Source organism: Zosterops lateralis, assembly GCF_965231275.1.
Source record: "Zosterops lateralis genome assembly, chromosome: 4".
NCBI lineage: Eukaryota > Metazoa > Chordata > Aves > Passeriformes > Zosteropidae > Zosterops > Zosterops lateralis.
In genome coordinates this window covers 38,113,525-38,140,113 of record NC_139765.1, presented here as the reverse complement: position 1 = coordinate 38,140,113, position 26,589 = coordinate 38,113,525, and the positions used below count along the sequence as shown (strand labels likewise).

The 26,589-nt window shown below is 39.2% G+C and overlaps 1 protein-coding gene across 1 annotated transcript in view; it reads left to right on the top strand.

Annotated features, from left to right (window-relative positions):
* TPH2 (tryptophan hydroxylase 2) overlaps nucleotides 1-21,750 on the top strand; it is a 50,213-nt gene extending 28,463 nt beyond the window's left edge. Inside the window, exons 9-11 of the mRNA XM_083858724.1 lie at nucleotides 12,397-12,492; nucleotides 21,300-21,433; nucleotides 21,530-21,750. Of these exons, the coding sequence (XP_083714850.1) occupies nucleotides 12,397-12,492; nucleotides 21,300-21,433; nucleotides 21,530-21,704 (405 nt within the window). The 3' untranslated portion in view covers nucleotides 21,705-21,750. The remainder of the gene's footprint in view (nucleotides 1-12,396; nucleotides 12,493-21,299; nucleotides 21,434-21,529) is intronic.
* Nucleotides 21,751-26,589: the final 4,839 nt, after the last annotated feature.

The following is a 26,589-nucleotide window of genomic DNA, read 5'->3' as shown; positions in this document are numbered from 1 at the left end:
TATTTTCAGAAGCAACTTCATTTTCATTAAGAAATTGCAGATTCTACAATAGTAATCTTTGCCAGTAGTTCAATAGCTCACACTCTGAACACTTGCTCTGCTACAGTAGTAATGAAAGCGAGCCTGAAAAATAGCTTAGGAAAAAAAAAGTGGAATTTACAAGTGCATGCAAGTGGCAAGCATCTTCCAATTCAGTGTTGGATCCAGTTGAGAAAGGTTGAGGAATGGGTGAAAGGAGTCTATGAATTTTGATAGGATTTTTTGCATATTTTTTTTCTATTTTGACCTAGAGTTGATAATGTATTAGCAAAGAGACATGAAGTGTCTTTTATAGAACATACGTAACCAGGAAAAAATAAAATATCCAGCATAGGCTTCCAGGGAGCAACAATAATACAAATCTTTTGGATAACAACTACTAACAAATCACTCATAAGTTACTGGAATAAAGGTTTAAACTTCGGGGAAAAAGAGCAATAAAGGAAAGGTTTGGAATAAATTGCTGCTGCTGTTCCCAACTGCCCCTGTGCTGTCACCAGTATGTGAAGGAAAGTGAGAATCCTGGGTTCTCTGTGGGTATTGTTCCCTCTCTAACATATTATTTAAGTCATTTGTACAAGACATGGCCATCCTCCAGCAGCAGCACATGGGTATATGGGGTAGTGAAGGAGTTGAGAGTGTGGCAGCTCATTTCAGCCATGTCTAGGTCTTGCTTAGGACTGAGGGAATGTCTGTGCTGTGGGTGCACAGGTGGAGGAGTTGGAGCCATGGAGCCAGAGAAGCAGAGGAGTGCTGTGCAAAAATATCTTTGGTGGCTGCAGCAAGGATTCTCTTTGGAGCAGCTCCCAGAATGCAGCTGTCTGATTGCCTGTCTGGGACCCACAGTGGTATTGGGATGAGCCAGCTTCAGGCTTCCTTTGCTCAGGGATCTGTGCATCCTGCTGCATCGTGCTGTGCAACTATGGCTGCTACCCTGCATACCCTACCCTCTTTTCAGTGGTCAGTGACTCCATCAGGAGGAGGAAGCCAGGAGATTCTGCACTCAGGCAGAAACCAAAACTGTTATGTATAATCACAGAGTCAAAGTATCACAGAATGGGTAAGGTTGAGAGGGACCACAATGGATCACCTGGTCCAACCTCCCTGCTCAAGAATGGTCATCCTGGATAACATTGTATGGAATCATGTTCCAGATGGTTTTTGAATGTCTCCAGTGAGGGAGACTCCATGACCTCTCTGGGCAATGTGTTTCAGTGCACGGTTATCCCCACAGTAAAGTTCTTCCTCAAGTTCAGGTGGAACTTGCTGTGCATCAGTTTCTGCCTATTGTCTCTTGTCCTATTGCTAGGCGCCACTGGGAAGAGCCTGGAAACCTCCTCTTGACACCCTGCCTTCAGATACTGATAGACATGGATGAAGTATTCTCTCAGTCACCTCCTTTCAAGGCTGAATGGGCCCAATTGCCTCAGTCTCTCGTCACAATGCTCGAGTCCCTGAGTCATCTTCATAGCCTTTTGCTGAACTTGCTCCAGGACCTCCATGTCTCTCTTATATGGGGGATCCCAAAACTGGACACAGCACTCCAGGTGCAGCCTGACTGATGTCCTCAAACTGTTCACTATTCTTTTTATTGTCTGGGATAGTTCAGTAAATACTTTTGCTTCCAAAAGGACATCCATACATGTAGCTATTATGCATAACCCAATCATATGGAAAGAGTCTTAAAATACATATTTGTACAGCGCTGAACAGATGCCAACTTAATGTTCACAACCACAGGACTGGACATACTTCATGTGTTCAGTCTAATTATCTCGCCCAGAATGTTTGAGTGCTTTCTTCGTATGCACAGATTAGGGTATGGAAGTAAGACAAAATGCTTCTGGCATCCATAACTATGCCGAGGGCTAAATTCCTTAATGCTGCAACTTTGGAAGTGGTTCTTATGCGTGTCGTCACCTTTCTATCAAATGCCATCAAAGTGCTGAATGGAATATGGTCCCATAAATTTTTAATTGAGATATTTTTGGGAGATCTACAATAATAATTTTGCAAGTATATCTTAATTATATATTTATAAGTCCAATGCTGATGCTACAGAGGGCCGGGGGCAGTTTGCTATTGCTTTCAATAAGCTAGGTCCGTGGGCTAAATACTAACCTCATTTCCATGTGTACCACCTCCTAAAAGATGTAGAGTTGTACATATGCAAATGAAAGTAGAATTTGTTGCTGTAAAATTAATTTTTATAATTTACTTTCCAAAACATCCTATTTAGAAATAATGGTTTCTGTGGGGATTGAATTGATTCTGGAGGACACGTGATTTCACAGTTGTCTCTTCCTTTGTCCAAACTTGTATGGTACAGCATACAACATTAGCTATTAATGTTAGCTATTTCTTAGAGCTAGGAGGCCTTATGAAGTTATTGCATAAAGGTTTTTGATGATTTGGGAAAGTTAAAGCAACTACTCTAAACTTGAAAGCATTGTTGAAGCCAAAGACAGGGTTACAGAGAAGGGCCCTGTGACTGTTAATTTTGGTTATTTTGGTTTGATTCCAGCTGTGGCTGAAATTGTTGCAGTTCAAGGTCAATAGAACTTCAACATGGTGATGCCCTTTCAGGCACACTTTGAACAACCGCTCCACCCCTCCACTCTCTTTGTCTCCTAGTTTGCTTTTGTAGCAGACATAGCATTAGTTTAGGCTGAAGTACCTGGTTTCAGTTGAAAGAAGAACCTGATTTCAGTTGTCAGCTGTAAGTTTTATATATTCTGTACCTTACAGAGAATTTTCAATAGACATTCACAAAGATGGCACCTACTAATAGTGCTAGATAAAGCTATTTGAGCTCAGAAATTTTTCAAGACATGCTGGAAAGAGTGGGTACTCACAGATTATTATTATTATTTTTCCATGTAAAGCATATTGCTCTTTTTTTTCCCCCTAGAGATTTTTGTTCCCTACCTTGAATCAGTAGGCTGTAATTGTGATAATTATATAGTTTGACTACATAAAAGTAGCTAAAATTGTAGTTTAACAAGACATTTTACCTCTCTCAAATGTAAACACCTTTATAAGATTAATTTTTCATCTTTGAATAAGCATATTAGCTTATATACAGATCTATACTTTATATCTGCAATGACTTTAGGACCTGCGCAAGCACAGAATTCTTGCATATCCATGGGAATCTGATCACTAGTGACAATTTCGGAGTGATCTTCACATTGGTTAAGTCACTTCCAGACCACAGGCACTGTAAATTCCTTTGAGTTTGTTACACTGCATAGCCACGGTCTCTCTGCTCACAGGTATTTGCTCAGTATATTTTTCCACCTTGCTGAATGCATGCTCATGTGAATTTCTTTGTGTTTACACACTGCTGGCAAGTAAGTCAATGGTGACTCAAGTTGACTACTGTGTGGTTAATATCGATTCTTTTTACATGCCATCACTGCTGAAAACCAGGGAGCTGCAAGAATGTGCTCAACTATACTTGAAAAAGATTTTGTTTGGGGCTGTGAAAAACATCTTCAATTTGGATATATTTTTAGTAGCAAAATTAATAGATATTTAAAATTCCCTGAGCTACTTTTCTTCTTTGATCTGTCTGTCAGCTTGACATGAATAGAACTTACACTTTTGTGCTTATGCCTACTATCTTTTTTGCTTCTTTTTTGCTTCTTTTTTTGCCAAGCAGGTTGAGTTAATGCATTAAGAGTCACAAAAGCTTTTGGGAGTCCCTTGGCATTTATGTGATTAAAAGAACATTGGGTTTAAATGCAGTGTTGCTGTTAGAAACTGTGATGTTTGGAAACAAGTCTTAGCTATTAAATCCATTTTCAGTAAATAGATACAAAACCTTAATTTTCTTTTTAAAACGTTTAGAAAATCAGTGTGGATGTTGGTAATTTTGGGATGAAGTCCTCTTTTTTATTCTTCAGAAATAAATTTGAAATGAATATGAGTCTGAAGAAATAGTGCATTTTTTTCCTTGAAATTAGAATTTTAAAACTTCACTGGTCAGTTGTCCCTGTCTCCTTTCTCAATGTTTTTTTGCCCTCATAGTTAGATATAGCCTTCCTTCATTAGTAGATACATTAGGAGTTCTGCAGCTGATCATGTACATGAGAAGCTCATATTCCTCCTTGGCTAAAATGACATGGGAGGCTCAGTGGCTCTTCTGCATCACTCCCTGCAGTGCAACTGTAATAGGCAGTGACTGGCCTGGCAATTAGTGGGGACACAGCCTGCTTCAGGAAATGGCATCAGGAGAAGCACCACACAAGCCTGGTGCCTTCCCCAGAGGAATGCCTGTTAGGGAGGACACCGGGGGACTGTCTCTGGGCTGGCTGAGGGTAGTTTCTAAAGTGGCCTCACAGCTCACAGTATTAATTCTAACAGTGGGCAGTGGTTCAGTAAACTCCCTGCTTATAAAAGTGAGGGTTGCCTGTACTGTGATTAGTTGCTTCATCTTTGTGACTGGATAATCTGTGGATTTACTTAGCCAGTCTGTCGAAAGCTTCTCCCAGGATAAGTGGAAGAGAATCCTGTGCCAGTTTTCCCCTTTTGCAGTTTACTTGGAACATTGCAGCATTTTCAAAAGGATGAACCCTGCCTCCCTAGCCTGAAGGATATTTCATGGAGTGCTACAAGTTTATGCTTTCTCTTCTGAGTCGCCTTCTTTTGCTGTGGAAGGGAAGATGGCCTTTATAGAGAATGACTGGTGCTGAGGTCTACAGGTAACTGTGGTAAATGTGTCCTGAGGACCCAGCTAGGCTTCTGTAGAGATTCTGGCTCAATGCTGAGGGAAGAAAAGTGTCTGAGGTGGCTCTTGTCTATTCTTCTAAGCAAGGCAGTTCACAATTTGGGGTAACAGTCCTAGGGTCGAAGACACCCATAAAATGAGTGTGCTGTCAAGCAAAGGACAGACAAATGATCTCTTTGTATGTATGCTTGTTTCAAATTTTCTCTCCCTTGTGCGATGCCTCCTGTCATTGTTCAAGTCCCTGACTCTGCTGGAGGAACCATACTCTCCAAGCTGTAGCAGAAGCCACAAGGCTGAGGAGAACACTGTGGGGTGCTAGCCCTTGCTCCTGTAGCCTAGCAAATCAGGACAAATTTGATAGATTGTGTTAATGCCAAGTCCACATCTGTAAGAGTAGCAGGACAAAGAGGCGTAAAACAGGAATGGAAAAACCGTAAAGATAGTCCCTGCTTGCAGCCTGTGAATTTTGAAGGATCTTAACAAATCAAACTTATCATATGAGGTAGCATAGACTGAAGAGTGTGGTTGGACAGCAGTGATATGTTTGCTCAGCTTCTTGTTTTTTTTTTTTTTTCTAATTTGACTTTCAGAGGACCCCATCTCTTGTAGTCCCAGATAACATGTGAAAAAACCTCACTGTCTCTGTTACGTTACCTGTGTGAAATCTCTGGATGACTGAGATTTGAACCAACAACTTGAAAAAGAAATGAGGGAATACTCACTCCAGCTAAAATAGGAAGAACTGAATGTGAATTTGAGTTATATGTTGTAAAATAAAGTGGAAAGAGAATGGCTCATTATTGCACATCATTTTTTCTTAATAACTCTGCATGAAATTAATAAACCTTAAACCCCCAGGTTTTAGAAGTTGTTCTAGATAAGAGTCAAATGACAGGGAAGGGGAAATAGGAAGGGCAAAGCATTGGGGCTTCGATGACTTATGTTTAACAATTATCTAAGCAGCAGTTTCTAGTTTCAGTGATCTCATATTCTTAGCTGCATATTAAGCTTCAGCACTGTTAGTTAATTATGTTGAAAAAGCTAGTTCTTTTTCTGGCAGTGTTAAGCAAGTGTGCTTTTTGGGGCATTGATTTTTTGCCCCATCTCTGTGACCACTAGCTTTGGTGGAAGGGAATTTCTGCCTTGACAGGAAATACCAGACTTTCTGCATAAGTATTGAGGTTCCTGATTCTTGACCTCCAAAGTGCTCCAGGGTTTTCAAATGAGATAAAACAAGCAGGCTGGACAGACGTCATCTTTGCACAGAGCAAACCTAAGTTCAGATTACTTTGAATTCAAACAGGGAGTGGGAATATTATGTGATTTCAGCTATGTGAGAACTAACATCTTTTGCAACAGCAGAAAAATCCCAGAAGTGCTTCATCCTCTTCTCCCTCTGCTTGCTCTTTTAGAGTAGCAAGAGGGCCTCCTTCATGTGAGAATGAATGACAGAAATATTCTCTCAAGAGATACAAAATTGTTAGTAGGAGCGTCCTCCAGGTCTTATTCTGGAAGTCATGTTGCACCTGCAGGGTTGGCAGCTGCCATACACATTGTCTTATCTTGGCTGGGCTCCCCAAAATTGGAGGTATAGTGTTACCTCCTTACTTGTGCTGCTCAAGGTACATTTTCTGCTCCCTAACAAATACATGATGATAATTTTATTTTGATTACCATTATGAGTTTTTCTACAAAAACTCCTGAAAAATCAAGCATAATTTCAAAATATTCACAGGGGGTTAGCCCCGCTGAGCTCACTGTAGTGCTTTCTCGGAGTATGTCAAGGCTTGCATTAGAGGAGTTTGCATGTAGTGGTACTGTGGGCTGTGACTGTCAACAGAAATGTGAAGGCTGGTGTGTGTCTACCCCAGAGTGCTCTAATGAGCAGCACCACATCTACTCAAACTATTGTTTATAGAGTTCCAAGCATTCACCCTTAGTGAACGGTCTGAATGTGAAGAAGTGAGATGAGGGGAAAAAGGAGGCTATTGTTAAATATATTCACTTTGAAATCCCTGAAGGAAACCTCATTTCATTGAGCCTAAATGCTTTTCAAAGTGCCAGACTAAACAAAATTCTTCAAGAAGGTAAATCTGAAGAATTAAACTTTGGGTTTTTTATTTAGAAATGCTGCTGGTTGTGAATAGGGTTGCTGCCTTTGTTGGAGGTAGGTGAATCATCTATAATGAGACTTGGCTATCGAATTTTACTCTTTCTCTGCTTTTGATCTATTCAGAAGCTCATCATGAGATTTATTTGTTGTTCAAAAATCTCCCTGCATTTCTACTCAATAATGTTCCCGCGTGAATAGCTGTCAAATACTGGTATTGCTTGAGGTCTGGATTCCAACACTGGGCTGTGTTGGCTAGTTGCCTGGGTTACCTGTAGTTACATCTATCTGTTTCTTGTAGTAGAGCATTCCTGATACTACTCAACAGACTGTGAATTTTGAATAATTCAGTCAAATGTGAAATGCCAGCTGGGGTTTGGAGTTTTTTTTTGTGACTATTCATGTTTTTGAGATTGAAAAATAAGCAACTATTCAAAAATTTATTTGCCAGCTCTGAATGAAGAAGGAAAGCACAAAGGAGAGTCACACATATTTCTGACTTGAGAGTTGCTTGCAATTTGAGTACCTTTTACAGGGGGAATGAAAACACTTTTATTTAATTTATTCTCAGGATTAATTTCTAACAATGGGATATTTAAAAGTCTTTCTGTGGCATATAATTATTTATTTACGAGAGAATTACAACTATATGAGAGATTTAATCTCTAGGTGAATATTTTTTGAGCTAAAATACCAAAGGACTCCTAAAGAAAAAGGGATTAATCTTTGCATAGTGTGAACATATCACATGCATTTGATTTGAGTGGTCCGTTCAAATATCCTTTATTTTACAAGGTAAATATATTTTCTTAAGCACATTTATTTGGCACTGGTCTTTCAACTACTTACATATATTAATAGTTATATTGTCTTCATAGCAACTAATTTTCTATACATACAAAGTGATTGTGCTACACATCAGCTTGGGCTATGTAGGCCTATGACATTGGCAGTTTATGTAGTGGTGAGTCTTCTGCTCGTGCACCAGGATTGCAGTCATGCAATTACAGTCTCTCATTCTTCCCCCCCTTGTGGCAGGGAGCACAAGTGAATCAGCTCTTGACATGCTTGATGTTCTCAGGGTTCATCCTGACAACATTTTCATAAAGTGCTTTCAGACAACAGATAAAATCTCATGCTATTCATCGTGCTGAAAATTGCTGAGTGAACATAAGTATTGGACTCCAGCTATACCATAAGAAAATTAAGCAAAGTGGGATGGCTTGAAAGGCCTTTTTATGAACAAGTCAGATTTTCTACTACTGACTCTGTGACACTAGGACTCAACACCATGCACAAGCTCTTTGCACAGGTCCCAGGAGGGAGATTCTCAAATGCAAAGTGATGTGGTGTGAGAAGGGATTTTCAAAGGCTTAGAAACCAGACAGGTGAGGAGAATTGAGCCTATCAGACCTTTTTTTCCTGCCTTTGAAAATATCTAAGCAACCTCAAATAGTGATTTTTTCTGTTAGCTGTCATAGCTGTCACTGATTCTTTCTTTTTCTTATGGTAGTCCAGTTTATAAAGCAGGGCAGTATCTGAATGCAAAGAAGAAACACTGTATTTATCCTGGAGACCAGGTTTGGAGTTTGCCAACACTTGATGTTCTCTATATCTTTCCTATCAATAACAGGGCAACTGATCTGACTCCTAAAATCACACATACACTTGGCCAGACAAGCTACCCCAGTATCTTTGACACAGACAATTGCAGACATCTGCAGGACAGTGTATGACGAATGCCATACAGTGCTATTTTCCTGATGTACTGCTTTACTTGCCAATGACTTTTGATTCAAGGGCTCTGAAAGAAGAAATCTGCTATATTAGTGTTTTATAGCCCTTAATTGGATTTTCTTCCATGCATCTGTTGAATAATTTTTGAACCCACTAGATAATGTTTCATGAGCATAACTGTAAAGTATCTTTCATGTTTTTTGAATAAATAAGAGAAATAGAATAAAATTATACTGAAGACTGTCTTGTGCTCCTGGCACAGTCTTGATTGATGTCACTTGGCATAAGAATTATTTCTAATCCATCATTTGGCATTTTGATTCTTCATCTCATTTTGCTGATTTGACTAACAGGGCAGTGTTTTACTGTAAGACTCTTTGAGAACTTCAGAATTTATAGAACATGGAAAGCCACCTTTCCTACTTCAACAGCCTATCTATAGCTTGTAGCAAATACACACTTCACCCCAAAGATGAGGAAATGAATGAAAAGGCAAATAACCAGATATTGCTGCAGTTTATAGAGGAACCAAATATCTGGGGCCACAGTCCCTGGCAGTATGCCAGAGACGTGTCCAAGATTTCAAATCAGAGTGGGAGAGCCTAGGTGCCCCTGTTCGTGCCTGCATTCACCAGCCTACATGTAACAGCAGTGCAATAATAAACTTTGTCTTCAGGTGAAGCTTCAAAAAATGTATTCATCTCAACAGCCACTGCTTTGTCCAGTCATTCCCACTCTAGTGCAGTTATCGTGTGTGTAATATAGAGTATCACAACTGTAGTTTACCATACAAAGAGATGCATTTACTGTGATATCTATGTGTCTGGTCTATAAAAAGGGTCCCTATGTGGTTAATATTTAAACTTCTTATCAGTATGCCTCGATGTTTGTAGGCTTGGGATCACAACTCACCTAAGCCTGCAAACTCCAGTGCACTGAGCCACCTTTGCGTGTCTGAGCAGGCGGGTGGGGGGAGCCGTGTGCTGCTGACTGATGATCTGAAGATGGCAGCATTGGGTGAGCTTTGCACTTTCTTGGCTAAGCAGGGCACTCCTAATTACAAAAATGTAGTTGTTGCATATGGCAAATCTATAAGTCAGCTTTTAATTTGAAAGGCTTTTCTTAATGCTGTAGTTTGATCCCACAAGTTAGTAGTAGGCAGACATACTACCATTTATGTGTTTTATTTTAGTTAGTTATACTGAGAGTACAAGTCTTACAAATACTAAAGATTGGCTTTCACCAGCAAGCATTAGCTTATGACTCCCTTTTATAACAGTAACAATTACAATCATTTTTGAACTAATGTAAAAGAAGTTCCCTCTTTATGTGCTGTCTCTCCATGAAGGAGGAAGTGGAATCAAGTCCTACCTGTCATGTGGGCAGGATACTTTAACCCTGGACAGCAGGGATTGCTCTCTCCAGTGCCCATGTTAGCTCTCTGCCTTCTGCACTTTCCAGCCCCTTGGGGTGCACATCCTCAGAGGAGTGGAGAACTCTTCTCCTCCTTTCCTCTGCTGGCCCTGTAGATTGCTAAGTGGGCATTTGACTTTCTCCTGGGAGCAGCATGACATTGGTTTGGTCTTCCTCAGCTTAAGAAAGGTCAACATATGGGGACAAAGTGCTGCTCCTTATAGATTAAAACATACAAAGACTCCTTTTTAGCTGCTGTTGGTTTTAAGAATGAAAATTAGCATGATCACTGTGTTTTATCAGGAGTCAAATCCTGCTGCATGTCTGTCAGAATGTTAATGTTCACAGTATAAGAACTACTACCTGATAAATTCCTTCAAGGAACCTACCTTGAGGGAGAGGGGGACAAATTCGAAGATGTTAGTAGGATTTGAGTGTAAAGCTGAGTAGTTATCTAACAGTGTCAGCATGTATACAACCAGGACTGTGGCCTACTGATAACTCTTCTGGCAAAATATTTAGGCAGGGAAGTGAAGTTTGTACTCTTTGTGGTAGGTCTCTCAGATCCACTCATTACTTCTGTGATACCTTTGTCATTTTGTGTACCTGGCTTTTTGTCCCTGAGACAACATCTTTAGAAACCAGTTGTCATGCCTGTACTGAAAAATTTTATGCCAGCTTGATTTACCTGAGACAATAGCAAAGCCAGAGTTGGAAACTTGATTTTTTTTGGGTTTGTTTCTTTGTTTTGTTTTGTCCGATGATTTTGTGCTTTCACCTCCCTTTGTGGATATCCATGCATTTGACTGCTGTGACTGAATCTGAGTTGAGACATTTGAAGTCTCTGCCACTGGTCCTTCTCTCAGATGACCAAGCAGGTTTATATCGGACACAAGGCTCATGGTGTTTTTATTTTTTTTTTATTAAACCCGTCTGCGTTGTGCTATGCTGTATGAATCACTAGCTCTGCAAAAACTTCAGTGAGGCTAAGTAATTAATATCTGAATTTCTAAAAATTTGTTGAACTTAAAAGAGGTGTTAATTTCTGGTCTTCTACATTTAACATGATACCCAGTCTGGACGAGGTAGGAGTTAAGGAGGAAGTGAATGGAAAAAACCCCCAAAACATTGTATTAGGATGTATTCTGAAGTTACTTAAAAAATTAAAATTGAGTGCAAAATATTGGGTACTTTCTTATCCTATATTCATATCCCCTGTAAAGACATGTAAATCTTCTAGGTTCAATGGAGTTATGCCCCTTTGCACAAAACCTGAAACTGTCAGATAATGTAATAAATACAAACATATATAGGGATATCTGTATGTATATGTGCAATATTTTTATATAGCTTAGAACTCAACTTCCTAAAACTTTCATATGTAGAAATAGTTACTACTTAATGTCAGCTGTTTGATCTAACATCAAAAAGCATGTGATGTGTCATAACAAAACCAAAGTAAAACTCAGTACTATAGGAGCAGAAGTGACTGATCTTTTGCATATACTGGCAGTGGGCTGTCAGGGCTTCTTATGATTTTCCTAACATTTTACTTTGTTAGAGGGGTACAGCAAAATTAGATACAATACTGTTATGTTGATTTAACACATCTCTTTTCACACCAGTTTTACAGGTCAGATACATTACCTGATTGAATATAGACCTAAAAAACAATGATTATTGTTTAAGTGAATTCATTGGTCAAGTGAATTCATTTGACTGAATATCTATATTTTTTTCTGCAATTTAAGAAGCCAAGTGACATATTCACTCTTTATTTATGACAGAGTAAAATCTAGTGAAGACTAAAACCTCAACTCAAGAAGGCTCTTAAGCACATACACATAAGTAAATTCATTTTAATTCAAGACAGCTCTTAAGTATGTTGCAGACTTTAAAGTGATTTATCTACTTGAGCTTAAAACTGAGTGCTCTGAACTACAGCTTAGAGGTCTTCAGATCTTCCTAGACAGTCAAACCAGCTACCTTGCAGGATTTTATTTTTTTGCCTTTATATAAGGCATCTCATTTAATTTTGAACGTCTCAAAAATCTCTGTAGGTTACTATCAGCACCTTTAATACCTAAAAATGATCTTTCTTGTATGTTCCTAACTGGCCATTCCTGTGAACTACTTGGGTACCCAGACAAAAAACAAAATCCCAAATTTTTGTGCAAAGCTTCCTTACTACTGAACATGACATTTAAATTACTCAGCAGCAATAATATACTTTATCTGAGATTGTATTCAAAGTAGGTAATTCCAAAGAAGTGGGACAGGCAAGTGAATATGGCACTGATTGTTATTTCTGAAGTGCCTGTTTCCAACTCTACTATTTGTATCTGAATATCTGTATATTTTACAGTGCTATTTCTTTACGATTGAATTTGGCCTTTGCAAGCAAGAAGGACAACTGCGTGCTTATGGGGCAGGACTTCTGTCTTCTATTGGAGAGTTAAAGGTATGTACCCTTAAAGCATAGTAAACTTTTAATCTTAACAAAATTACAGCTGGATATAAATATATTGACTGTCAAATAACAGTTAAAATTCTCAAGATAAAAAGCTTGTATTTAAAATACAGTATTGACCTAAAAGCTTTGTTTGAAATATCAGCTGGCCCTTGAAGCATGAAATGGACTTGTAAGGCCCAAAGTACCAAAGCAACTATAAACTAAAAAACTGATTTCTGTTTGAATTTTCATTTCTTGTCAAAGGAGGCTCAAGGGTTCTAACAGGTAAGAGTGCCTTGGGCTCTAAAATCTTTGTTTAGATGAGGAGCACGTATTTTTAACACCCACAAAAAAGTGTTAGAAATCAGACATGATTCTGTTCTAAGTAATCCAGTGTACTTGAGTGGATTCATTATTGATATGAAAAGAACAACATTCATTAAGGTCCTGACTCAGTAGGTTAACCATATTTAAAATTAAGGAATGCATATAAACTCACATTGAACTTGCCTGTATGACAATACATAGAGCCCTATTCTTTTAAGGGTGAAAGTGTTTAACCTTGTATGGTGTGAGTAGTTGAAGTGGATAATATATGTATCCTTTTAATGCCTAGAAAACATGGGGAACAGGCAAAGGTATTTTGTCACAGCTGCAGTTTTTTGGGACATAATACATCTCTCTGTTAGCAAGACGAGAGGGAAGGGTAAAGAGAGGGAGGAGTACTATCTTCAGAGACCCAAATGAACACTTGGTGGCTTTGCAGGTAAACATTTGCATTTAGAAAGCATATACAGAAGAGTATTGAAAACTATTTTGCTTTATATCTGTTGTTTGTTTGTGTTTAAACCTCTTCCCACCCTCCTGGGCTGGCAGTTTAATAGAAGTATCTCAGTTCCTTTTTGCTGTTTGTTTTACCTGTAACTGTGAATATTTGTGGTGAAGCTCATTAATAAAACTGCTATTCTTCCAGTAGTAGAAAAATGTTGAAGAAATTTACTTTCTCCAGTGCTTTTTCTTTGATTGTATCAGAGTTGCTCTCAGTTCTGTGCATACTTCAGCCACAGAAGCATTCTGTATCTGTCTGGCAATATTTTATACTCACAGTGCAAAGATGGTTAAAACAAAAGAGATTGAGATGTCCCACTTGTTTTCCTTTGGCTCAGCAACATTCAGTGTTAAGCCCCAAACTCTGCAGGATTCTGTAAAGAATCAGGCCTTTTATTTAAACTAACAGTTAAGGTTGCTAGGTGATGACCCTGAAAATACCTACCATATCATTTACAACATCTAAGCTCATAAAAAAGAGGAAATGGATAGTCAAGAACATAATAAATCTTCTACCATCAATGTCATAAACAAATGGATTATTCTTGTCAAGTCTGCATATTTGGTACCACACATCTGTGACCCCAGATCTGTGTTCTTTGCTCAGCAGTAAACTCAGAGTAAAAATGCAAAGAATAATCCTTTAGAAAAGAAACACTTAAAGCTAAATAATCTGCACATAAATGGACTATATTGATCTGCTACAGTGTTATGGTCATATATATATCATCATAATTTTGTCATAAGTCAATAATATTATATACTTTTCTATTACACTACATATATATTTTCTAGATATGATGCCAGAAGGGACTACTAGATCATCTAATTTGACCTCTTGTGTATCATAAGATACTAAATTTCACCAGGTCTTGCTTATACCAAACTCAAGTTAGAAATTTCAGCTACTGAGAAACTAAACACTTGTGTGCTGTGGGGACAGAACAGCACCATATCACAAGTAGACATAGTCTCCATGAAGCAACTGATAAAGTGAAAACTATTCAAAAAATCTGTGGAAGTGTGCTCCAGGGTAGAAAAGAAGGTAAAAGTTAAGGAAAAAATGGCAAAAAATGACTTAGTCTTTTGATAAAACAACCATGGGAGAAGCCATTTCTAGACCACAATCCTGTCATGAATGTGCTTCTTGTCAGCAAGGTATTACCAGGGAGGTGCTTTGGAAGGAGGATGTCTGGGCACCCATGTCCTTGGTGCACAGCTCTGCATCAAGCCGTTGTCACTCTCTACTGTTTCTTGGGAAAGCAATCTCCCTCCTAGCACCTACTGAGAGGGCAAATTTCTTCCCTGACCTGAAGGAAAGTCATGCTAATACTGTTGTTGAGATCCTGATTGTAACTGAAATCCTTATTAGCATCATATCTTTAGCAATTGCTCTGAAAATGATGAGAATACCACTGTCTATTTCAGTGGTGAGTGGGGATGAAGAGGAGACTCAGATTGCATGGCCATGACATGTCCCCCTCATGTGTGCAACAGGTGTCAGAGTGAAGACATCCTTTCAGAAATAATTTCTGACATACTTTAGATGGCTATGGCTGTGGCCCATAGAAGTTCAAATACTTACGTATACCTGTCACTAGGAAGGCAGATCTTGAAATGTTGAGTTTTGTTACCTTGACTTTAGAGTCATAGAATAGTTTAGGTTGGAAAAGTTCTCTATGATGATCCAATCCAACTGTTAACCCAACACTGCCAAATATGCCACTATGTCCTCAAGTGCCATATCACACATCATTTCAATACCTCCAAGGGATGGTAACTCAACCACTTTCCTGTGCAGCCTACTCCAATATTTGGCAGCCATTTCAGTGAAGAAATTTTTTCCTAATATCTAGTCTAAAGCTTACCTGGCACAACTTGAAGCCATTTCCACTTCTCCTGTCAGTTGGGAGAAGAGACCAACTCCCGTCTGAGTACAATCTCCTTGTAGGTAACTGTAGAGAGTGAAAAGGTCTTCCCTGAGTTCCCTTTTCTCCCAGCTAAACAAACCCAGTTCCCTCAGCTGCTCCTCATTTGTGCTCTGGACCTTTCCCCAGCTCCACTGCCCTTCTCTGGACACCCTCCAGAACCTCAATGTCTTTCTTCTAGTGAGAGACTCGAAACTAGACAAGGACTTGAGGTGTGGCCTCACCAATGCTGAAGGACCTGCCCTGGTCCTGCTGGCCACACTATTGCGGATACAGGCCAGGATGCCATTTTCCTCTTGGCCACTTGGGCACACTGCTGGCTCATGGTCAGCTGCTGTTGACCGACACCCTCAGGCCCTTTTCTGATGTGCCACTTTCCAGCCATTCTTTCCCGAGCCTGCAGCGCTGCTTGGGGTTGATGGCAGCCAAGTGCAGAACCTGGAACTTGGCCTTGTTGAACCTCAGCAACTGGCCTCAGTCCATCAATCCATCATGTCCAGATCCCTCTGCAGAGATTTCCTGTTCTCCTTCAGAACAATGCTTCTGCCCAAATTGGTGTTCTCTTTAAAATTACTGAGGGTGCCCTTGAGACTGCACAGGCATTTTTTATTAATATGCTTCTGTGAGCAAGAAGAAAAGCCTTTCTCCAACTTCTATCCCTATCAGCTCTCTTTTCAATGCAGTGGTATGCACAGGAAATGAAATGGTGGCCAATTTTATGTATAATTTGTATAAATTTCTAGAAATACATGAGTTTATTTGCAGGGTAGAAATGGCAAGCACTATTTGGGCTGTTTGGAGAAGTGAATGGCTTGTTCAGTCTTCCCTGTTTCTGTATTACACTGCTCCACTTCACAAATCTGGTCAACAGCTCTAGTAACAAATAGCTGTAAAAGCCAGAGAAATGTGTGCACCAGCCCATCAATATAGGATTCCCTTGAAATCTTTTTCCCCCCTTAGTATTTAGACCTAAAATTTCAGATAATGAAAAATGCATCTCCTTATGTGCATGCTATGAAAGCATCAAGTAAAAAAAATAAATTAAAAGCACAACAAAATAAGGAGAAGGAGAAGATTAAAAATGAAGCCTGGGGGGAAACGAATAATACAGTAAGTAGTTATAAAATGTTCTGCCTAATATAGTCAGGTTAACTCTAGCTAACACTATTTCACAGTATGTATTTGAGGCTTAGAGATAAGGCGGAAATAATGTACATTTCAATTATTAAAACTGTTTCTAAAAAGCAGTTCAAATGTCTTTGGAAACTTTAATCCATTTAATTTGTGTGATGCTCTCTTGAACTCTTTCATTAAAGGAGTGTCCTATTAACTTCAGTTGGCTGTAGATCAAGTCACACATCCCTGTTGTATGCTATTTATATATCTATATTGAACAGTGAGGTAGCTGTAAAATCTCTCTCTATAAATTTTTAAAGTCAAATAAGTATCCAATGGTATTCTTTTGTTTTAATGATAATTTAAGAATTGCCAGCATTAGACTTTATAACCAAAAAGATTCAAATCCAATTTTTGGCTCTGTTTTCTGAAGAGAATAAAGAAAACAACTCCTGGATCCCAGATGCTCATTTTAAGAATCTTTAAATAGAGAGATTTTCTGTATTTTTCTAGACAATATATAAAATTACACTGTTGAACAAAATCTTCTGGTAATATCAGGACATTGTCAGATTCGCAACTTATTTTGTAGATAAGCAGGAAAACATTTAAGAGCCTTTTTACAAGACTCTGTGTTCTCCCCCTGGGAAAACTAGGCGATAAAATCAGTACTAGCGCACACAAAACTTCTCACCTGTGCTCCTATTCTGCCCTCCTGTACTTCTCAGACAGTGCAGTATTTATAACTCATCTCAGGTTTTCCCCTTGCTGGCTGAAGGTTTTACTTTTTGGGTTTTGTTTAATTTATTTTCTTTCTCAAAACTGAAAAGCTCTGAGTTGTATCATTGCAATCTATTTTTATACTCAAAGGAGGAATTACAAGACCAAACTCTTTTTTCATGTGTCAGTGATAGTGGTCACTTAGGAAGTGATTCACAGTTGTGCAGTTCAAATGCTTGGTGCCATCTGACATGCCTTAGTATTTCTGACCAGCTGCCACTGCAAAAATATGTTAAAGTCTTCTTTAGATCCTGTATCTTCCATTCTCTGTACAATGCATCAGACAGCCTAGGCCTTAGAGACCTGTGGTTAGGTACCTCAATTGTGGGGGTGCTGGAATGGTATCATAAGTTTCTTAGTTGTAGGTTTGATGTGATTTGGACTTTAACCCTAGCCTGGTAAAGTTCCTGTCTTGGATTGTGCTTATCAGAGGTTGATAAGAGTTGCCAAGACAACTCTAATCCTCTGCCCTGGGTTTCGATCATCCTATTGTATTTTCCCCCATCCCATTGTATTTCTCCCCCACATGTCCACCATCCCCCAGGCCCCAGAACCTTCAGGAGAGGTGTCTGACAGGGATTGGTGGGTCTCACAGGACCACATCCCAAATTCACCTGATTTGTTAATGTTGTGTATTGCATTTTGACCTTACCCACCTGGCCTTGTTTCATTGGTCTGGTAACTTGTATCCACCCCTGAGATTTTGGGGGAACAAAAACCCCCTGTAACTGAGGCCAGGGGTCACTCCCCAGAGGCACAGGCCTGGAACCAGGGGCTGCCCCTGAGTTACCCGAATAAAACCTTTCTCCCTGAGCCTGGAGTGTCCCCTCTTTCAAACCACGGCCGAGACAGCTAAGGCAAAGGTGCTGCGGAGCCAAAGACCCACGCAAAGGTACTGTTGGGCGTATCACGGCTAGCAGGGTGGCCCAGCTGACGCTGAGCTGACCTGAGAGACAGATACGCGAAGCAACACTCAATCACTCTTTTAACCTTTCATCTGGCAGGGAGTGGAGGCATTTCTTTATTGTTATAGTTATTTTCAGTACAAATGATTGTCTAATTCTTAAGCTGTTTGATACTGCTGCTTGTCCTGAGAATCAGTGATGATTAATGTCAAAGTTTCACTCCAAATTCTTATTTATTGAACTGAAGAAGACTCACCAATAGTTTTATTAGCATTACCAGTACAGTCAGTATGAATGGGCCATTAGACAGTTATCACAGTTATCACAGTTATCACAGATCCACAAGATGGTAAGATGCCCTATTTCACCAAAAGCTGTTTTCCATATGAATGTTAGCCTTAAAATCTCATTGGAGGTGGATAACATAGAGGTTTCTTATGGGAAATACATATTGGATACTTACTCATTTGAGTTCACTAAAGAACTGAAGGCCCATCCAAACCATAAGTGAATACCATGCATTTAAAAAATACGGGCCTGAAGCTGAAAGCTTTTGCACCCACCAGACAATTTTTTTTTTTTTTTTTTTTTTTTTTTTTTTTTTTTTTTTTTTGATTATGTACTTCATAATGTTGAGGATCCCAAGGACCAGCATTTTACAGCACTGTAAAGTTTCTGATAAATGCTCTGGTCACCTTTGAGTCAGTGTCTTGACCATTCTAGTTCATACTGGATAGTTTATGGTCTCTCTGAAGGTTTGTCTACAGGCTCATTCAGTTGCTGAACTCTGTCATTGCTGGCATCAGCATATTAACTCAACAGCAGATGTTACAGATACCAGGCTGTGGAATATGAAAACACCATCCAGACTTGAAAAGATGAAAACATTGCTTTGGTAGCCATGACAATTTCTACTTGATCTAAGAGCCAAAAGAAATTATCCTGGAGGGGAGACAGGTGTCTTGGGTGGGAATTCACCAGAACTTACACCTTTTGTTTCCAAACTGCAATCCTAAGTATAACTCACCTGTTGTCACGTAATTTTGAAGGCATGTCTGAATACTTTACCCTTGGTTTCCAGGGTGCACATGTGCTGCTGTCTTCATGTTCCACTCCCTGCAGAGATGCTTTGTGAAGCAGCAGCTCTGTTCATGTGTAACTAAACTGGGATCCAGAAAGAATGAGTCATTTCCTATGGATAATCTGAGGAGAATAACTAGAAAGGCTTTCTCAGAGGATGTCCCCTGTGATAGACTCAGTCTTTCCTTCTCTTAAAACTTTCTCTTTTTATAAAATTAGGGCTCAGTGAATAAAGCAGTTGTTCATAATGTAGGAGTCACAGGCTAGATCCCTTCTTGATGCTGATAATTTCAGTCCCAAGGACTAGGCCTGGCCCATCAGAGGCCATTAGTAAGAAGTTAACAGCACTCCCCTTTTCTGTTGAACCTTTCACAGTACAGGAAAGAATCTGTGAGCCAAAAGTAGTCAGTTCCTACGAAATTGTGACCTGTATCATAATCTTGATTCCCTGCAAGGAATCAACCTCACTCAGTCCACTCAGAGTTTTGAAACTTTGTGCTTTAGATATTCGAGGCATCAAGTCTCACCTGGAAGTACAAAGGCACCTTAAAAGGAGATTTTTATCTACGGTTACCCTCCCAGGGAATCTTTATAATTCCAAGTGAAAAAAGGCAAATTCATTTTGATAGAAGGAGGTAAATGCCTTAATTTATAAGCATTCAACCACACCACGGTTCTGCAAAGAGAAAGTGACAACAGGAATATAGGCAGGGGCCTAATAAGGTGAGCCTGTTCCTACAGTCCATTTAGAAGAGAATGATGGTTGAGAGACCATTTTTTGTATTTGCTTTCAAACCTGTTTAACTGATGGCTGGCTAGAAACAGCAAACTTTGTGAGAAGGAAAAGATACATGTACTAAAGAAAGTTAGTTAGAATTCCCTGACATTTTAAGATTCCATACATTAATTTTTCATGTATTTATTTTTGGAGAGAGAGAAGGTGGGAGGAAGAGACTCTTGTTCCAGTTTTCTGTCCTTTTATTTGGAGACTTCAGGTTGAGAGCTAGTAGGATATTTTCAGAGCCTTTCACAGGGATTTAGGAATGAGCATAAGCAAGAGCAAAGATAAAAGTTGTGGTGAATACCTTAAGGTTAATACTTTACTCCACTATAAAGAATGTCCATGCCGATAGAAAGTAAAGAAATCAGAGGCACCTTTGGACCTCAGGGATCTGCTTCCTCCCTGTAGTTTCTTTATGCTTTTCATTCACATCTTCACTCTGTATAGATATCAGGGGACTAAGGAAGGTTGAAAGGTGACCTAAATATGCTCTGCTTCCTTACCTTATACTTCTGTAACAGAGCACTGAAAATGCAAGTATGTGTGCTCTAGAAGATAAGGTAGATCCAAAAGCCAACACAGTATTCAAGTTGAAAGGGGAGCTAGAAAACATTGTTCTGGAAAATGTTTCAGTACCTGATTTTCAGTTCTGAGCCTCTCTTTTCTAGTGACTTGTGTAAGTTATATAAAGAGAAAGGCTAATCAGAAACCTCTGCTCTGTGTAGCAGCATTTGCCGTATCTGCCCAATGTCTCTTCTGTGTTTATTTACATCTGTTTTGTTATTTTTTTTCTTTGCAGTACTATATGAAGCATTATTGCTTAGCTTGTGCAGGAAAAGAATGATGCATTTCATTGTCTGGCAATACATTGCCATTATTTAATGGGTTTTCAGATATGTAGGTTCACTTTCACTGTCAGGAAAATAGTATATGATTTTGACCTGAAAATGTAAAGTACAGATGACATGAATGGTTTAGTCAGACCCAATTTACCCACCAAGACGAAGATGAATTCTGCCAGTTAAATGAGATTTTGGGGACATACATATTTGTAATTGTACAGATAATTTTTCAAGAATGGTTATTTGATGATTTTCCTTTTTCCATCTAAACATTTATGTCCGTATGTGTTCATGGCTGATGCATTTCTAACATCCTCTTTATTATTTTATTATTATGGGGAAAGAACATCTCTCATAGTAAGAGCTTTTTAAATAACAAATTCTGTTCAAACTGAAAAAACACTGTATGTAAAACAAGACGGGCTGCCAATTAGTGGGAAACATACAGGACAGCAATATAAAAGCTGTATATATGGACAGCTGATGTAGATACACAGCAATATCCAGTTTAGATACACAGAATCCAGTTTAACAGACCCTGTGGTGTGTTTTGCAGCATGCTCTCTCTGACAAGGCCAATGTGAAGACATTTGATCCAAAGACAACTTGTTTGCAAGAATGCCTTATTACTACTTTCCAGGAAGTTTACTTTGTTTCAGAGAGTTTTGAAGAGGCCAAAGAAAAGATGAGGTAAATTATTTTCCCTGACTCAAAAATCTAATTTTCTCTTCTTAAGGGGTTGGGGGGGAAAAAAAAAGGAAGTTAATTTTCTTTTTTTCCTTTCAGGGACTTTGCCAAATCAATCAATCGTCCCTTCTCTGTGTATTTCAATCCATATACGCAAAGCATTGAGATTCTGAAGGATACCAGGAGTATAGAAAATGTTGTCCAGGACCTCCGCAGTGATCTAAACACTGTATGTGATGCTTTAAGTAAAATGAACAAATATTTAGGGATCTGATATGTTTGGCACTGTGATTTGCCATCAGTTGCTCTTTCTGTAGCCAGTTACATCACATAAGATGGTTAATTTATCAGAGCCGTCAGTTTTCCCGTTACATCTTGGCCTGTGGCTTGCATCATTGTGTAGCTTTCTCTAACTGTAATGTGCAGACAAACCAAGGCAGTGCTAATTTGTAAACAAAACATGGAATGTGGCAGAATATAATCGTCAATTCTTCAGTGCAATGTCATGTACAAGTGTACCATTAAAAAACTTTCCTGGCAACAGTTTGGTTTCCATAAAATGACTCACTTTGATGTTTAAGAAATAGTGTTGCTGATTTCATTAGGTCTGAGTTTATTTCTTCATTATCCCTTCCCTACCATAAGAATCCAGAAAAAATTGTTTGCAACATTTTATTTTTCTTTGTAAGAAAACAGTATTTCTTTCTCTAGTGGTAAAGACACTGTGTTGTCCATATATCTGGTACAGAACTTAGAGCCTCTGAACAATACAATTTATGTACAGTAGATATCAGAGATGAGGAAGGATATGTATTGGTACTAAAAGGTCTGTGGAGATTGTACATTATGAGAACCCACAACTGACAAATGTCCAATGTGGCTGAGCAATTGCAACACAGTAAAGAAAAAGAAACCTCTGACAGTTCATGTAGAAAGGTAGTTGTAGTTCACATGTGTTACCTATGACAGTCCTGAAAGTGCTTCCTCTGAGAGTGCTATCTGGAAATAAGAGAGGAAGCCCTTGTTTTAATTTCATTGTTACACATGAATCCAAAGTCCTTCTACATCCTTCTGTGTCTTCTGCATTCCCTTGTATCTTGAACTTACTCTTCTTGTGTTTCAGGCATAGTTTGCCTTTCCTCATTATTCCACATTCAACCTTGACTTGGCCATGCTTCACTGGGTCTACACTGTACCAGTATCAGAACATATAAAAGGCTGAATATAGAAATTGTTGCTTAATTATAGCTCAGATGATTTTCACTTACTAGAATATTTGTGGAGTGATTAAATCACAGAAACACCCAAGCTGCCTTGCTTGTATCAGATGGATGCAGGTAATGCCTGACTTAATAAACTCTAAGCTGGCAAGCTCTGACAGAAGTACAAGCTCTGTCTGGGGAGCACAGTGCTGAAATATTTGAGCTGGGTCTTATCTGGAAGTAATAATTATGCATGTCTTTCCTTTATCTGGGTTATTCTATTCTCCTATTAGCAAAGATAATGGAGAGTTGACTATATTGTGTGGACCCTTCTTAATGGAAACCACATGGCTTATGCAGATCATGTCAATAAGGGTGAAAGTGTCACAGCTTGTCTACATATATGGAAAATAGGTATCTATTGAAGCTGCTCTCCCAGCTGAAAGAGTCGTGCAGAGACTCTTAAGTATTGCTAACAATTTCAGCATAAAAAAGGCACCACTTGATAGTACCAGCATATCCTTAAATAAGAGGAAATTTATAAGGATAATTTTCACAGGGATATCTGCCACCTCCTCAAAGATAACTGTGAGATAACAGAAAAGGCTTTTTTTCTGTGGATAGTCCCTGCTGCATTCTAATGCTGCTGTTAATAGGTTGTGGAAAAATCTAGTTTTAGATTCAACTGTGACTGCCGTTGGTACAAATGAAGAGCTCTTGAGTTATCCCATGGGGATCAGTATGCCAGAGGAGTTTTTAACCTCCCAACATTAGTGCTGACTGTTAGCTAGCACTTACCACAGAGAAATCACTGGCAACCTTAGCAGGAAAGTTTCTCCCTCTTTCTTTCCATGGAATCTGATGAACCTCTTGTAGCCCTTTCTGGAAAAAAAAATGGACTGTACTGAGATTTGCTTTAACCAGTCTAAAAAAATCATTGTGCAAGAAACAGTAGCTCTTACTCGGTTCAAGAACTGGCAAGGTAGTGATGCTTGCTTAAGTAAAATAAAGCCACAATAAGCAACTAAGATTCAAAGCTTGCAAAGTTACCAAGGCTTTCCCTTGAATCAGAATTATGCAGGAAAACTTTAAATACTTATAATATCTGGATTTGTACTTGACTTTTCTGAATGGCTTAAAATAAGAATTCCATAGCAGTAAAACAATAGAAGCATATCTTTGTTTTGTTTTGTGCTGTTGGCAAGTAAATCTCATTATGGATTAGGGAGAAACCCTTGAAATCCAATAGTCATTCTAGGACTAATGATGGCAAGGAAACTGTCTACAGTGAAGATATAATGTCAATGACACAGAACATTGTCAAAGGATAATGGGCTCCCGCTGCTAGATATATGCTTAATCCAATGATTTTATTTCTATTATACAACATGATTAAAAATAAATTAACTGTAATGGGCTAAGGAATAATAGTGATTTAGAGAGACAATCACTCATTGTTCTTACACAGCAAAGCTGCCGTCTTACAGGCTGCAAAGCAGACTGGCTTGGGCTTCAGCCAGTCAGGAGCCAGGACTGGGAAGGAATGCTTTAAAAAGTGCACTGTTGCACTTTTATGAATCGCATAGTTTCAGCTTAGCTGAAATTCTTCTCTGTGGTTTTTATTAGCAAATTAAGATCAGCCATGCAGCAATCTCCTTGGATGACAAGCTCATTTAGGCATAATGAGGGAATTATTGACAGTTATCAAATTACACTAACGTTTTATTTGGAATAGGCCATATTTATATATGGTGCTTGTTTAGCTTTAGTGAGCTGGACTCTGGAAATTGAACTTGTGGCTTAGTCTCATTTATTTCCTGTGTAATTCTGAACTGATGCTTTATGGATCTGAGATATATGCACTTGCTTTGCCTGCACAGAGTAAATGGGCCCGAGCTTAATGAATGTAAAGCATTGCAGTGTTTACTACCATGCAAAGCCTAAAATGAAAAACAACACTCTGAGACATGGCAGCAAATACAAATACCAAGTTTCATTTGCAAACCTAGACATGGTCCATGCATTTCATTTAATTTGCTTGGTAGAGGAGGAGGAATGAGGAAGGTGTTAACATAATATATTGCATTTTCCCTCTCCACTTTTCAAGACCTGTTGGGAATCCTGTTTTAAGTTTGGCCCTAAAATGCACTTCTGTGAAATAAGGTGTCTTTTCCTTTTCTCTTGTTAGGATATCCTAATGTGATGGAGAAAATTCCAGAAATTTACTAATCTTTAATGTAAAAAAATTAATGTATTTACTGATATGCTGTAATGGATTACGGAAAAAAGTTTCTTGTCTTTGAAAGGGCAGCCTGGCTCAGAGAGCTAAAGATGCTGAAGGCTTTCACCTACAGGCTGCTGGTACAAATCCAGTCCAGTCAGCAGTTACTGAAAGCTATCACCAGCCAGCAGCAGCTTGGCTTCTGTGCGATGAACTGGGAGGCTGTGATTGCATAGTTTGGAGTAGAGGAGACTGAGGGGAGACGCGATAGCCTTTTTCAAACACGTAGAAATAGCTGCAAAATGGAAGGGACAAGCTGTTCTCCAGCTTCAAGAACTAATGGACTTAAATTGCAGGGAAGGAGCATTAAGTTATGTAACAGTGAAATGTGGGGGGCAGATTGCCTGGGGAGGCTGCAGAGCCTCCATAATTTTTCAAGAGAACAGTTTAGGCTGCTTTCTCTCAGGAGAGAGACTGGCACAGCCAGTCCTATCTTGAGACCAAAGGAGAGGCCACACAGCCGCTTGAAGTCCCAGCCTGCAAAAGGCTTCAGACAGCTCATAAGAGCAGTAATGGTTAACAGCCACCACTGTGGAGCATTTATATGTTAACTGCACTTCTGCCTCCTCCTTCAGTCTTTGACCAACCCTAAAGAGTGGTTCTTCATCTTTCTGTCTTTCCTTAGGGAATGAATAGGATCCACGGTCAGAGTGTAGCCCCATATGCTGACTGTGGTGCTCTATTTCAAGTTCATCAGCCATGTGGGAGAGCTCTCTGTGTGACTCACCTGCTAGTTACAGTTGCCCAGAGGCAGAAGACCAAGAGTGAGCAACCAGCATTTGTAGTTTTTACAAACAAGGTTTAAAGCTGCTCAACTTTATAAGCAAAATAGAAATTTGTATTTCATTCTATCTGTGCCTCCATTTTAGTTGTCAGGAAGACTGTGCTCCCTTGAACATTCTAGAGAACTTGGAGCTCTTCCAAACTGCTGAACTTCAGTGCTCCAGCCATACATCAGCCTTGTGTCTTGGTGAAATCTGGGCACAGAGCATCCTGTTCTCCCTAACTCCCCTGATTTCCAAGGAAAAGAAACCCACTGGTGCACTCCAGAAGGGAACTTTGGTTTAGGCCCCTGCTGTAGCTTCCCAGGGAACTTGGGGACTGCTCCTGCTGTCCAGCATAGTGTCACATTAAGAGCTAGGTAAGGATCAGTGCAATGCTCTTCTACTCAGGAAATCAGCTTTCCCAAGCTGGAAACTTTTCTTCTTGTTTTATCAGAACAGTTTGTGTCTTTTTAGAAATATGACAGCTTCCTTTCTTTCCCAGTAGGACCCATGATCATATTTCCAAATCATTTGTGAAGGGAGTACTTCTGCTATATTTATATAAAGGTTATGCTCTGGGGTATCAGTCACTGCAGCTCTGGAGATGTTTCAGGGATGAATTCTTGCCTTCTCAGTGAAGAGTTGGGCAACAATGACAGATTCCTCTTATGGGCTTCAAAGCGTGTTTGAGACAGGACTCTTAAGAGAAAAGTTCTGGTTATACTAGAACTTACTGGCTATTAAAATATATATATCTTGGGAAATAAGTTATTAGAAATTAGTACCTCCAGTTGTCATACCAAAGGCTGTAGAGATATCTTTGGCATTCTTATTGGTAATTTCCTTAAATGAGCTTGAAGGTTAAATGATGTTCTCCTCAATTGAAGTGCAGTATGAAACCTCTGTCGTTGT